The following is a 16,019-nucleotide window of genomic DNA, read 5'->3' as shown; positions in this document are numbered from 1 at the left end:
GAAAAAAACTCGAATAGCCAAGACATTACTCAGAAATAAAAACAAAGCAAGAGAAATCACGCTACCAGACTTCAGACTATAGTATAAATTGATAGTGATCAAAACAGCATGGTACTGGCACAAAAACAGAGAAGTAGATGTCTGGAATAGAATAGAGAACCAAGAGATGAATCCAGCTAATTACCGTTATTTGATCTCTGATGAGCCAATAAAAACATTCAGTGGGGAAAAGATTCGCTATTTAACAAATGGTACTGGGTACTGGCTGGCAACCTGTAGAAGACTGAAACTGGACCCACACCTTTCACCATTAACTATGATAAACTCTCACTGGATTAAAGATTTAAAGTTAAGACATGAAACTATAAAAATACTAGAAGAGAGTGGAGGGAAAACCCTTGAAGCAATCAGTCTGGGTGAGTATTTTATGAAGAGGACCCCCCCCGGCAATTGAAGCAGCTTCAAAAATACACTAATGGGATCTGATCAAACTAAAAAGCTTCTGCACAGCCAAGAACACAGTAAGTAAAGCAAGGACACAGCCCTCAGAATGGGAGAAGATATTTGAAGGTTATGTCTCCGACAAAGGTTTAATAACCAGAATCCACAGAGAACGCAAACGTATTAGCAAGAATAGAACAAGTGATCCCATCGCAGGCTGGGCAAGGGACTTGAAGAGAAACTTCTCTGAAGAAGACAGGCACACAGCCTACAGACATATGAAAAAATGCTCATCATCTTTAATCATCAGAGAAATGCAAATCAAAACTACTTTGAGATATCATCTAACTCCAATAAGATTAGCCCATATCACAAAATCCCAAGACCAGACATGTTGGCGTAGATGTGGAGAAAAGGGAACACTTCTACACTGCTGGTGGGAATGCAAATTAATACATTCCTTTTGGAAAGATGTTGGGAGAACACTTAGAGATCTAAAAATAGATCTGCCATTCAATCCTATAATTCCTCTACTAGGCATATACCCAGAAGACCAAAAATCTCGTCATAACAAAGATATTTGTACCAGAATGTTTATTGCAACACAATTCATAATTGCTAAATCTTGGAAAAAGCCCAAGTGCACATAGATCCATAAATGGATTAATAAATTGTGGTATATGTACACCATGGAATATTATGCAGCCTTAAATAAAGATGGAGACTTTACCTCTTTCATGTTTACATGGATGGAGCTGGAACATATTCTTCTTAGTAAAGTATCCCAAGAATGGAAGAAAAAGTATCCAATGTACTTAGCCCTATTATGAAACTAATTTATGGCTTTCACATGAAAGCTATAACCCAGTTATAACCTAAGAATAGGGCGAAGGGGGAGAGGGATGGGAGGGAGGGGGGACAATGGGCAGAAGGAGGGTGATTGGTGGGATTACACCTGCGGTGAATCTTACAAGGGTACATGTGAAACTTAGTAATTGTACAATATAAATGTCGTAACAGAATAAGACATTTAATAAGAAAATGCCAGGAATGCTATGTTAACCAGCGTGATGAAAATGTGTCAAACGGTGTATAAAACCAGTATATGGTGCCCCAAGATCACATTAATGTACACAGCTATGTTTTAATGACAAAAATAAATAAAAGTGGGGAGAAAAAATGCTCATTATCCTTAATCATCAGAGAAATGAAAATCAAAACTACTTTGAGATATCACCTAACGCCAGTAAGATTAGCCCACATAACAATATCCCCAAACCAGAGATGTTGGTGTGGATGTGGAGAAAAGGGAACACTTCTACACTGCTGGTGGGAATGCACACTAATGCATTCCTTTTGGAAGGATGTTTGGAGAACATTTAATGATCTAAAATAGACCTGCCATTCGATCCTATAATTCCTTTACTAGGTATATACCCAAAGACCAAAAATCACAATATAACAAAGACATCTGTACCAGAATGTTTATTGCAGCCCAATTCATAATTGCTAAGTCATGGAAGAAGCCCAAGTGCCCTTTGACCCACGAATGGATTAATAAATTGTGGTACATGTATACCATGGAATATTATTCAGCCTTAAAGAAAGATGGAGACTTTACCTCTTTCGTGTTTACATGGATGGAGCTGGAACATATTCTTCTTAGTAAAGTATCTCAAGAATGGCAAAAAAAGTATCCAATGTACTCAGCCCTACTATTAAGCTAATTTATAGCTTTCATATGAAGGCTATAACCCAACTATAGCACAAGAATATGGGGAAAGAGCCAAGGGAGGGGAGGGAATGGGGGAGTGGGGTTGGAGAGAGGGTAATTGGTGGGGCCACACCTACAGTGCATCTTAGAATGGGTACAGGTGAAACTTACTAAATGCAGAATAACAATGTCTTCAGAAGAATGTATATTCTTTATCTTTGGGATGGAGTGTTCTATATGCGTCTATCAAGCACAGTTGTTCTAGGGTCTCATTTAAGTCTCTTATATCCTTGTTTAATTTCTGTTTAGAGGATCTGTCCAGCTCTGTAAGAGGAGTGTTAAGGTCCCCTGTTATTATGGTATTATCAGATATCATATTGCTCAGACTGAGTAAGGTCTGTTTCAAGAATCTGGGAGCATTTAAATTGGGTGCATAGATATTTAGAATTGAAATGTCTTCTTGTTGTATTTTTCCCTTGACCAATATAAAGTGACCATCTTTGTCTTTTTTGACTTTAGTTGCTTTAAATCCACATGTATCTGAAAATAAGATTGCAACTCCTCTTTTCTTCTGAATTCCATTTGCCTGAAAAATTGTCTTCCAACCCTTGACTCAGAGCTTTAATTTGTCTTTTGAAGCCAGGTGTGTTTCTTGCAGACAGCAGATGGATGGCTTGTGTTTTTTTAATCCAGTCAACCAATCTATGTCTCTTCAGTGGGGAATTCAAGCCATTAACATTTATTGAGATAATTGATAAGTGTGGTAGTATTCTATTCGTCTTATTTGGTGAGAGTCCATTGCTTAGTTTCATCTTTTGCATCAGTGTGGAGGTTTGGTTCTGTCCTTTAATTTCTGAGTTCTTACTTTGCTGCTCATCCATTGTGGTGGTCAGTGTGCAGAACAGGTTGAAGTATTTCTTGTAGAGCTGGTCTTGTTGTGGCAAATTTCCTCAATGTTTGTATATCCGTAAATGATTTGATTTCTCCATCAATTTTGAAGCTTAGCTTAGCAGGGTACATAATTCTGGGCTGGAAATTGTTCTGTTTAAGTAGATTAAAGGTAGACGACCATTGTCTTCTTGCTTGGAAAGTTTCATTAGAGAAGTCTGTGGTCAATCTGATGGATTTGCCCCTGTAGGTCAACTGGCGCTTACTCCTGGCAGCTTGCAGAATCTTTTCTTTTGTCTTGACTTTGGACAGGTTCATCACAATGTGTCTTGGAGAAGCTCGGTTAGAGTTGAGGCGACCTGGGGTCCGATAGCCCTCTGAAAGCAGTGTGTCAGAATCTTCGGTGATATTTGGGAAATTTTCTTTTATACTATTCTCTAGTATGGCTTCCATTCCTCTGGGGCATTCTTCTTCCCCTTCTGGAATTCCTATAACTCGTATGTTGGAACGCTTCATAAAGTCCCATAATTCTGAAAGTGAACGTTCTGCTTTCTCTCTCTTCTTTTCTGCCTCTTTTACTTTCTGAGTTATCTCAAAAACTTTGTCTTCTACCTCTGAAATTCTTTCTTCTGCATGGTCTAACCTGTTGCTGATACTTTCCATTGCATCTTTAAGTTCCCTGATTGACTGTTTCATTTCCTTCAGCTCTGCTATATCCTTTTTATATTCTTCATATCGTTCATCTCTTATTTGATTCTGTTTTTGGATTTCCTTTTAGTTATTTTCCACTTTATTAGCAGTTTCCTTCATTGTTTCCATCATTTCTTTCATTGTTTTCAACATGTGTATTCTAAATTCCCTTTCTGTCATTCCTAACATTTCTGTACAGGTGGAATCCTCTGCAGTAGCTACCTCATGGTCCCTTGGCGGGGTTGTTCTGGACTGGTTCTTCATGTTGCCTGGAGTTTTCTGCTGATTCTTCCTCATGGGTGATTTCTTTTATCTGTTTCCTTGCCCTAATTTTCCTTTCACTTCCTCTTGCTCTTTAAGTTCTCCTGCCTGTGGACTAAGGGTTATAGGACCAGAAGGGTGAGAAGGTTTAAGAGCAAAAAAGGGATGAAAGAGAGGAGGACCGAGTGATAAGAAAAAAAAAAAGAAAAATAGAGAAAGGAGAGGGGGTGGGTAAAAGGAATATTGACAAAAAGAAGAGAGGCACAGAAAGAGGGAGGCAGAGCAATATAGGTGTATAGTAGGGTACTTTGATACAACCTTAAACAAAAAAACCACCTTCTGGGGGTGCCCAGTTGGGTGGTTCCCTTGAGGTCAGCAGCTCTTTGCTAACCTGATCAGACACAGTACCCCACCTCCACCAAGTAGAGAGGAAAGACAAAAATGCTATAAATCAAACCAAAACAAAGAAACAGAAAACTTTATGGGATAAAATTGGCTGGAAAAACCAAATAATAGCAGTAGAAACACTAACAAAAATGAAGTTCTAATTATTGAAATAGGCAGCAATGGGAAATTATAATTAAACTAGAAAAATTGAGAAAGAAAAAGGATCTGTATGGAAAAGGTTGAACTTAAAAAACAAAACAACAATCAACAGCATCAAAATAAACAAAAAAAAACAACCAAACCAAAAAAAAGAAAAAAAAAAAAAAACACAACCAAAAACAAAGCAGTATGTATATGTTATTGAATATTGTCTGGGCCACACATGGTCTTCTGGGGTATGAGATGTTAATCACAGTTCTGATACAACTGGAGGCTGCTACTTTCTCAAACCCCAGCAGGTAGACACCCTAAATCTCTCTTCAGCCCACTTAAAAGGCACTTTGAACTTGTTCACTTACTGAGCAGAAGCTTTCTCAGGGAAGTGCTTGTCGCTGGAATCACTGCTGAAGTGGCTATCCACTTACCCTGTGTTTTAAAACTGGTCTCCCTCTGCCCCCGAGGATTAGGGCTGCCAGGCGGCTCAGACCCTGCCCTTAGGCTACTTGGTCGCTGGGTTACCAGCTCCCACCCAATTCCAGCTCTGCGACCCTGAGGGCGGAGCTTGCTGGGGCAGATCGCTCACAATGTCTGCCTGTGACCCAGAGCCAAACACTATTAGCTCCGTCTGGCTCAGCGGCTCAGACTGGGGCCCTAGACAAAGGCCAAAGTTCTCCGCACTCCCGCTCAGGCTCTCCCCAAGGCAGTTCAGCTGAGTGCCAAGTCCAAAGACACCAAAACAGTTCACAGGTAAGGCCTTTCTGGTTTGCAGTCTCGCTGCTACGAACTTACAGTTGCGGGCGGGTTTAGACGGATTGAACACACGCGACCACTTGCCGGTTTTCCACTGTTTTAGTTCTCCTCTTGGGGTCCAGAAGTCTCTCGCTGACTTCCTGTATCTTCTCAGGGGTGATGATAGGCAGATCCCACCAGCCAGAGATGCCTGGAGTCCTATATCCCCAGACTCACGGTGCCCAGATGCAGGGAAGCTGTTACTCGGCTGCCATCTTGCTCCGCCTCCCCAATGTCTTCATACAACAACCTTTATTGTTATTGTATATTTTGTTATCTCTAACAATAATCCAAGAGAATGCCATGAAGGCTATATTAAACAGTTTGATGAAAACATTTCAGATTGTATATGAAACTAGCACATTGTACCCCTTGATTGCACTAATGTACACAGCTATGATTTAATAAAAAAATACATAAAAATAAAAAAATCTTACAAAAAAAAGATATTTGGGCTGCAATAAACATTCTGGTACAAATATCTTTGTTATGATGTGATTTTTGGTCTTCTGGGTATATGCCCAGTAGAGGGATTACAGGATTGAATGGCAGATCTATTTTTAGATCTCTAAGTGTTCTCCATATCTCTTTCCAAAAGGAATGTATTAATTTGCATTCCCACCAGCAGTGCAAAAGTGTTCCCTTTTCTCCACATGCACACCAACATCTTTGGTCTTGGGATTTTGTGATATAGGCTAGTCTCACTGGAGTTAGATGGTATCTCAAAGTAGTTTTGATTTGCATTTCTCTGATGATTAAAGATGATGAGCATTTTTTCATATGTCTGAAGGCTGCGCGCCTGTCTTCTTCAGAGAAGTTTCTCTTCAAATCCCAGTCATGGAAGAAGCCCAAGTGCCCATCAATCCATGAATGGATTAATAAATTGTGGTATATGTACACCATGGAATATTATGCAGCCTTAAAGAAAGATGGAGACTTTACCTCTTTCATGTTTACATGGATGGAGCTGGAACATATTCTTCTTAGTAAAGTATCTCAAGAACGGAAAAAAAAGTACCCAATGTACTCAGTCCGACTATGAAACTAATTTAGGATTTTCACATGAAAGCTATAACCCAGTTACAACCTGAGAATAGGGGGAAGGAGGATAGGGAGGGAAGGGAGGGGGTAGGTGGGGAGAGGGAAGGGGATTGGTGGGATTACAACAGCGGTGCATCTTACAAGGGTATATGTGAAACTTGGTAAACGGTCTGTGAAGCTAGTGGATGATGCCCCATGATTATATTGATGTACACAGCTATGATTTAATAAAAAATAAAAAAATAAAATGTTAAATTTTGCCCAAAAAAGGATATTTTTCTATATTTTTATATTTTTATATTTTTCTATGAGTAGAGGAATATACATAATGGAGTTCCTAGAGGATCATATCTAGCCTTGTTAGGGTCAAATGTTTACTAGATTATCTGAAAAAATATGTTAAAAAAAAGTGATTACAAACAGAAAAAAAAATGAAGAAGCAAGAATCCAATGTACTCAATTCTAATATGAAGGCGGTAGATGAGCTAATATAAGGGGCGGGGGAATAAGCAAGTGGAAGGAAGGGAAGGAGGGAGGGGGCTGGGGGAATACAGTGTATGGCACACCTCTTAGGGGTGGGACACAATTATAAGAAGGACTTTAACAAATGCAATCAGTGTAAACTAATTCTTTATACCTTCAATGAACCCCAAATAATAAAAAAATAATAATAATAAATTTAAAAACAGGGAAAAAAGAAAAGATAAATAAAATTGATAAACCTCTTGCCAGATTAACAAGGATTAAAAGCATAAAAGACCCAAATGATCTCAATCAGAAATTAAAAAGGGGATATTACAAGTGATATCATAGAAATACAGAATATCATCAATGAATACTACAAAAATCTCTTTTCACACAAACCAGAAAACATAGATGAAATAGGCAAATTACTAGAAACATGCAACCTTTCAAGCCTCAGCTGGAAAGAAATAGAATTCCTAAACAGACCAGTAATAAGCAGTGAGATCAAAACTGCTTTTTAGTAGATTTTAGTAAAAAAAAAATAAAAAATCTCCTAACTAAAGAAAGCTTTGGACCATATGGATTTACAACTGAATTCTGTGAGATCTGCAAAGAGCTTGTACCCATACTACACAAATTGTTCCATAACATCAAGGAGAGAATCCTCCTCAACTTATTCTGTAAAGCCAGTCTTACCTTGATACCAAAGCCAGGAAAGGACACAACAAGAAAAGAAAACTACAGGCAATTTGCCTTATGAATATAAATACAAAATCCTCAATAAAATGTTAATATCAAAAAGATAATCCACTATGACCAGTGAGCTTCATTCCAGGGATACAAGGATGGTTCAACATACATAAATCAATAAATGAGATTTATCTCATAAACAGAAGTAAAAACAAAGTCCATACAATCATCTCAATAGATGCAGAGAAAGCATCTATTTTTAAATTCAACACCCTTTTACAATGAAAAGAAAAAAACCCTTAACAACCTAGGTATGGAAGGAACATATCTCAAAATTATAAAAGCCATATATGACAAACCTATGGCTAGCATCACAGTTCATGGGAAAACGTTGAAAGCATTTTTCAACCAAGATCTGAAACAAGACAAGGGTACCACTGTTACCACTTCTATTCAACATAGATGACAAAGCAATCTGGCAATAGAAAGAAGTTAAGGGCATACAAACAGGAAAGAGGAGGTCAAACTACAATTTTTCACTGATGATAAATATGTATAATCTTTTATCTAGAAAATGTCAAAGACTTCACTAGAAGACTCTTGGAATTGATAAATCAGCAACATCTCATTGTGTATGTAAAATATACAATGGAGTAGTACTCAGTCTTAAAAGGAATGGATTAATGTATTTTGTAGCAATTTGGATGGAACTGGATACCATCATCCTAAGTGAAGTTTCTCAGGAATGGACAAACACACACCACATGTCTTCACTGACAATTTGAAACTAATCAATGGGCATATTTGGGTACAGAGAGAAGTGAAAGTCATTGGAAACCAAGAAGGAGGAAGAGGGCAGGATGGAAGAGGTAAAAACCTACCTACTTGGTATAATAAACACTATTTGGGGGATGGGCATACTAATAGCCTGGCTTAAGCATTATAAAGCTATTTTCATACCAAAAACATTTGTAGCACCTTAAAATTTTGAAATATGAAATAAATAAAATGTCTATTTGTCATTTGAAATTCATTTTGTGAATATTATCTTTTAGTAGCTTTTTCCAATTATCCACTGGATGATATTTATACACATATAAAATTTACATTTACATATTTTTGTGCTATATACAATTTATAAGAACTCCATGTGTGTATGTATATGTATAGTATATAATATTAACCCTTTGTATTTTAGAGATATTAACATTTTACATTTTATATAATTTTAAGAGTTCCAACTTTTAGCCTTTGTCAGAGTGTGTTGTTATCATTCGTTACACATAATATTTCTACCAAAAAAATACGTTTTCTACATACAATTTTTGAATGTATAATCATTCTCAAGTTGTTAAGAACAAAAAAAAAGGAAAATGTATTAAGTAACTCATTTTACTATTTTTTCTTCTGATGTATAGCTTAACAAATTTTCCAATTCACTCTCAATTTTTTCTTTTTTTTATACTTTCCACATGAAAGCAAATTAGGAAGTGCCAGTTTGATTATGTCTTTCCTCATCTGAATCTCCCAAAGCCCACCACCTTTGGAATAGTGCCTAAAATAAAATATGAACATATAGTATAGTACATAAAACCATTTATTTTTTTCAGCTTAAATTCTTACTACTCCTCTTCTCTCCATATAGCCTCTCCATACTTCCACATATACACTATGAGATCTTTCATTAAACAATCATGTGTTTGCCAATAGATCTTTTAACTTTGTATCTTCAGTACTCAAGACACTATTGTCACCATAAGTATATTCCATATGTATTTTTAAATAAAAACTTCTTACTGTTACCTAAAGGTATGTTCTCTTCTATGCCTCTAGTTTAAACACATTATGTTTTATCTTTGAAATGGTCTTTCAGTCAACCTGAATGTCACATCTTCTTACAATCTTTCCTTACTTTCTTATGCAAACTTTCTGTTTTTCTGTACCAACTTATCTAATCGTTACCATACTATGTTATACAACTGTAGAAGTATAACATGTCTTCTCTTTTTTTTGATATTATAGTTGAAATATCTTCAAAAGATTTATTTATATTTACCCAGTTTCTCCTTAGCTCCATAGATATATTAATACCATTATTATTGCTTACTATGTATACACAATTAAGAGGACAAGAACCATATTTATAATAAGCTGTTATACATTCCAAATACATATATATGTATCTACAAAAATATGTAAATAAACATATTAAAAATATGTGTAGATACATTCTTTCTTTCTAATGCCAGAGGAGCTCTCAGTCTTCAAAAGGATGTACTTATTCTGAACAATGATGAATAAATTTTCTCACTCACCTCACCAGGTTATAAACTCCAATTTTCTTTCTCAGTATGCCTCAGAATGGCCCCCTTTTTCATTCCAAAAAGGAAGAGATTTAGACACAGAAATTAGTCCATTAGCATTAAAATCATCTCACTCATTGTAATTTTCTCAAAGGAAGAAAATAATCACTGGGAAATAAATCAGACCATCCCTCAAGTACCTAAGAAACTCTTCAAGCATCTTGAAGCCCTGTCTATACAATTGCAATTAGGAAGACAAGCATGTGTGATTTAAAAAGCACAGAAATTCTTTCCTGTCCCTTATGTTTCCTGACATAGTAGCAGTATATGTTGCCTATACCTTAAATATGTTTCCTGACACAGCAGCAAATATCAAATCCTTTTGAAGGAAGAAGTGAGATAGGCTCTTTTCTACAATTAAAGGAGACATTAGGGAGTAAGGACAATGGGTGTTAGGATATTTCTTCCAACCCAGTAGAGTTGTTATCACCTAGAAACAGGATTGGTGCATTGCCTTAAATGGAAATTCAAGGACAAAGAGAAAGGTTAGTACTACAGATAGTGATGGCTTTTCATGAGATAAAGATATGAAAATTTTAAGGTTTCAGAAGTTTAGGAAAAATATAATAAATACTAAACTCAAGAGAGGAAAGTGGGAATGGAGAAAACTGTGAAAGAGATGTTGGTCAGAAGACACAAATTAGCAAATATGTAGGATGAGCAAATCTAGAAATTTAATGTACAACATGAGGATGAGAAATTATAAAATTGTATTGTACATGTATTGTATTTTACATGTATTGTACATGTAAAATCAAGTGAGTTGATTTTAGCTGCTCTTGCCACAAAAAGAAAAAACAATGGGTAACCATGTGAGATGACTGATATGTTAATTTGCTTCACTTTAGTTGTGTTCTATAACATCATGTTGTGTACTTTTAATATACACAAAAATGTATTTAAAGAAAAAAGAAAAGTTAAACTATTACTTATGGTAATCTTTTAAAAGATTAACTTCTGTTTTAATAAAATGGCATCCAAATCATAATATTCTGCTTCATTATTCTCTGTGTACCTCTGTCAGAAATAATCTTAGGCCTCTCAACCTAGATGTTTCCTTGTGACTGTAATTTTTATGTTCTTAATAATTTTTAGTTATTTCTTCCACTTTCCCTTTGATATGCATCATAAACTTCCCATTACATGTTTTTATATAATTTTTATATATTTTTTCACTATTAACCAAAGTAGAATGTCTAAACCTTAATTGTAGCTACTGGTCTGAATCCCCAGTCTATAGACCTTCGAAGAATTCACAGACCTGAGGAATTCAGCATGTCCAGATCATCTGCATTCTGGCAAGAATTCATCTCCCGGTATTGAACTTGGTGGACACAATTATCTCCTCTTGAGGAAACTGGCAACAAGGGTCTTAGATTAGAGACCAGTAGACCATGGTAAAACTTCCCCTTCTTTATGTATGCTTTTTTCCCAGGAGTGCAAACATCAAATACACCCAGTCTTTATCCATTCTATTGTTTCCATCGCATTTGACTACCAAGCTTTTCCCTTAAATTGCCACATACTCATAGGGGATAGATACAATGCTAAACCTTCCCTATTGCCCTGTATAACAATTCAACTTTCTCTCTCCAAGGAAGCTAGCAGTCTTCTACAAATCCCCAGAAGATTTTCTAAAATTCTCTAAAGATCGCTTCTCTCCCCTCCATTCTCACTAAAGTTATAGTCCTTTTTTATCTTTCATCTCAACTATTTAAAAATATTATTTCTATCAGTAACATCCTCCTTCAATCCTCCTACATCCTGTTACCAAAAGATACACATATTTCTAATGGACAGCTTGACCATTTCACTCCCCTACAAAATACTCTTTGATGACTATGAATGTTCTTACCATGGAATATAAGAACTTCATAATTCATTCCTTCTCTTTTCTTTGGGCTTATTAGCAGCTTCTCTACTGGTATTTAACTTTTACTCTTCCCTCAAAACACCGAATGTGCTATTCTTTTAAGCTTCTCTATACCTGCATACATTCCTCACCCAGTTCTTTGAGCCCCATCTTCAAAATATGTCTCAAAAGCCTCCAAAAAGCTCAAATACTCCCCTTCTCCTTTCACTCTCTTCTATAAGCCACTTTCATTCCTTATTCTTATGAATGTATAATGCTTCGTTGCAGTTTGTTTACATATATATGTACATATACATGGTGTGCATGTGTGTACACATATGTCTTTCACTAGACTTGAAGTTCCTCCAAGATAAAACCTTTATTGTCCATGTCTGTATCTTCAAAGCCTAGTACACTGTTTGATAATATGGGAAAAATTTGAAACAAAAATATCATAGTAAGAAGAAATAAATGTTTTGGCAAAAACAGATTTATCCTAAATAATACATAGCATATTCATAATTATTCATTCTATAATGCCCCAATTAAAGCCTGTGGGTGGAGCATAGGAATCATCATGTAACCAAAGCCACTTTTCTCTGAAATCTTGGCCCCTCTATTGTGAGAAACTGTTCAAATCTCTTCTAGATTTCTTCTTCCTAGCCATTAGATATTTGAGTCTAATACCTTTAATCTCAAGAACTTCTTATCCTGTGGACACATTAGAGAGACCATAATTTAGCTCAGACCTGTAAGCCGCAGTCTCTGTTTTCGCTTCTGAATCCACAAGGAGAATGCGATGAGAAGGACCAACAGTATGACCCCAAGGATCCCGAATACAATAAGAGATCCTCTTCTACCTAAGGAAAAGTAAATATGAAGAGAGATGATAATATGTTAGCTGGGACCCTAGATACTAACTCTCTTAGGTCAGATACGGAGTCCCTGAAGTCAATGTCATAAACAGAACTTCTTTTGACACAAATCCTCTGAACAAGAAGGATTCGAAGTAATGCAAATAACTGGTTTCATGTTTATTAGCCCCATGATATACCTTTGGACTCAGATGATTTGCCAGACACTGAAATTTCTGTAGGAGAAAAGAGGGAGAGGATTAATTTTTGGAGCAATACATAAAACAAATATTTCTATTTCCTTGTCTGAGCCCTTAGTGCCTCTCAACCAAATAAACTACTTTTTGCCACCTAAAACTACATTCTGCTAGTCTTTCTCCCCCCACTGTGTAAGGATACATATAGATTATATGTTTTTTCTTTGCTCAAGGCCAATGTCTAATAACAAATGTCTTCATTGGTCCTTGGTCCTTCAGTAGAAATACCATGATTCTCTCCCCTCCAGACCTTTTTGTGAATAAGTCTAGTTTCTATACATAGGTCACTGCAAACATTTTGAAATACACTATGGTATGGTCCATTATTTCACTTCCAACAAACACAGCCAACAGCATCCTTTCTGATCTACTCATGTAAGTTTCAACTTTCTCAGCTTCTTAGTGTTGCTAAGGGGGCTTCATTTGTGTCCATCCACACAGGATTTTATGTTTCTTGATTTTTGGGTACTTCAAAACTTTCTAACCACCCATGTACAATGCATTTTACTGTCCACCCTCTCTTTGTTGCCAGAGACTTCAAGGTCAATTTCAATCCAGCCTTATGGCACTCACCTGAGCAGTTCACAGCAGCATCTTCCTTGTGCCCACATTCACTGTGCCCCCAGCGTTTGGCAGGACAATTCCACAGGGCAGATTCATTCCCTTTGCAATTTACTTCATTGAGCCATATGGGTCCAGTCCCCTGACCAAACTCTGCTTCTTTTAGTGCTTTCAAAGCTGAGCCACAGCCCAGCTGTTGACACACCACCTGAGCATCGGCCAAGTCCCAGGAGTCATCACACACTGTCCCCCAGGAACCTCCGTGCCAGATTTCCACACGTCCAGAACAACCAGTATTTCCATCTTGAAGTCTTATCTTGTCTGAAAAATCAGAGATGAGAGGGTTATTTCTAAGGAATACAAAAGTTTCTACAAGGTCACAGGGAAAAATAAAGATTTGTAACTATTTTTTAAAGAACTGTTTTAAAATTTCAATGTCCATTTTTAAATTCATATCTTTACAAAATTTATCTTTGATCTGAGTATATGTTATTTCAGAAGATTAGGTATATTTCATCCTGGACCTAAGAGTCATAGCATGACTCAGGAGATATCAAAGAAATAAAGTTAACATTGTAAATGTGTAAAGTTCTTTCAAATAGGAAAGAGATTAGAAGACTGCCAAGAAGATGCAGAATGAGGCAATACTTCAAGATTGATCTTTCTGACTGCTTTCCTCCTTATATTAGTGTAGCAAGATAATATTTGAAAGAAAAGTAGGAAAGATAAGGTACATCATTCATTCAATAGTCAAATACTGAATCACATATTCTCTATTTCTCATTTGTTCACAGTGAAAACAAATGAATACGTCTTTCAAGCAGACCACGGAGAGTATGATATTCTTTGGAATAATGATCACTGATCCTGAATATGTACCGACAGAATTAAATAAAACCAATACACCATCCAGTTAGAGCAAGTATTTCCAAAGACTACCTATTCTTGCTTTATGAAAACTAACAATTTAAGCTGGTGCAAGAATAGGAAAATAAAACCTTATTTTGTTTTCTCAGAAGACAGTAGTAAAGCTACAGAACGGAATTTTCATATGAACTAATGAATACTCACTGTCACATGTGATCCAAGTCTCCTCAGAGGCGCTGGCCAGTCTCTGCTTCCATGGAGATGAGGGGCACTGCCATAATGTATCAGGTCCTTTTGGACATTGAATGTTGTCCACCCACATAGACGTGGACATTGCCTTGTCTAAAGGTGCAGGATTAATCTTCCCTTTGTCTGCACAGCCCAGCTGCCTGCATACCACCCCCACAGTGGTTGCAGTCATGTTATTCCTGCCCACGCTGCCCCAAGCTCCATTGTAAAAAACTTCCAGACGCCCTGAACAAGTCTCTTCGCTGGTTTTGCTGGTAAGTCTTAGAGACATGAACTCTGCAGTAAAATAAGAATTAGTAATTTCACATGTTTTCTGAAGGTTTAGAAGATTCCCTCCCTAAAGTCTGATATGAGCATGGCTTTAAAAATAGGTATAATATTTAAATTGCTAGCAATTCTTTAGTAACTTCTGGATGGTTTAGTAGATTTTAGTAAAATACAGATTTTATTCTATAAAAATATTAAGGTTTTCTACTCTCAAGTTTTACAGTCAGGAACCCTTTTACATTACCATCAATGATTCTAAGATACTTTCCAGATCTTAATCAAAAGCTCAGAGTGTTTTTGTATAGTTTGGATTTTCTTCAAAAAATTTTCTGCTTTTTTTCTTCTTCTTCTTCTTATTTTCTGGTGGAAATTTTCCCTGATAGTTGAAATTTAGTGAGACACTCAGCCACTAAAACCAATGTTTTGAGTACATTTTCTTAAAATGATACAGCTCTTTTGCTGACATTTCATGGTTTTGCTGTATATGTCTTCTTATTTATGTCACTAAATAAGAATAAATTACTTCTATCACAAATAATTCTAAACTTTCCTAAGTTACTGAGTTATAGTACTATTTGTCTCCAATATATTACAACAGAGTATATTTTTCTATTTCACGATATTTTCTAAAGCTCTCCATGTACACAAAGCAAGAGCAGTAACCTCTTACGTTAATTTTTGCTCTTGTGACAAGTAAGAGTCATTTATCTGTCATAAAAAAATTACTTGGGGGGCAATGCCTGTGGCTCAAAGGAATAGGGCACTGGCCCCATATGCCAGAGGTGGTGGGTTCAAACCCAATCCCGGCCAAAAACTGCAAAAAAAAAAAAATTACTTGGGAATCATAATTACCTTTTTATATATAGAATTATGCATACTATGTATTTCTTGTTGGCTCTTCTAATCTACTTCTTTATTAATCATGTAGTTACTAAGCATGAATCCTCACCCAATGTTCAGCTCCAAATAATATTTATTAAAAATGTCATTTTTTTTTTTGTCATTCTAATGATATACAAGCCCATTCCTGGACTTTTCTCTTTATCAAGTTACACTACTATGCTCATGAAGTAGCATTAACTCATCAGACTCACGCTTTTGGAATCCTGACTCTTACAATAGTTCGTCTGAACTTATTTTTCAAAGAAATCCTTCAGATTAATATCCCTCACCCTAATCTTTGCCTCATCTTGGTCCTTTTTTTAATGGAATTGTACACAGAGC

At 36.3% G+C, this 16,019-nt stretch overlaps 1 protein-coding gene across 1 annotated transcript in view; it reads right to left on the bottom strand.

The window, feature by feature from the left end:
- The window catches only part of CD163 (CD163 molecule), a 55,267-nt gene that overhangs the window by 20,331 nt on the left and 18,917 nt on the right, over nucleotides 1-16,019 (bottom strand). Inside the window, exons 11-16 of the mRNA XM_053555767.1 lie at nucleotides 14,484-14,804; nucleotides 13,425-13,733; nucleotides 12,795-12,830; nucleotides 12,490-12,600; nucleotides 11,150-11,245; nucleotides 9,841-9,894 (exon numbers count right to left, since the gene is read on the bottom strand). Coding sequence (XP_053411742.1) covers nucleotides 9,872-9,894; nucleotides 11,150-11,245; nucleotides 12,490-12,600; nucleotides 12,795-12,830; nucleotides 13,425-13,733; nucleotides 14,484-14,804 — 896 coding nt within the window. The 3' untranslated portion in view covers nucleotides 9,841-9,871. The remainder of the gene's footprint in view (nucleotides 1-9,840; nucleotides 9,895-11,149; nucleotides 11,246-12,489; nucleotides 12,601-12,794; nucleotides 12,831-13,424; nucleotides 13,734-14,483; nucleotides 14,805-16,019) is intronic.

The sequence above is a fragment of the Nycticebus coucang genome, chromosome 12, assembly GCF_027406575.1.
Source record: "Nycticebus coucang isolate mNycCou1 chromosome 12, mNycCou1.pri, whole genome shotgun sequence".
Classification (NCBI taxonomy): domain Eukaryota; kingdom Metazoa; phylum Chordata; class Mammalia; order Primates; family Lorisidae; genus Nycticebus; species Nycticebus coucang.
The sequence above is the reverse complement of the archived record's forward strand: the minus strand, read 5'-3'. Positions and strand labels throughout refer to the sequence as shown.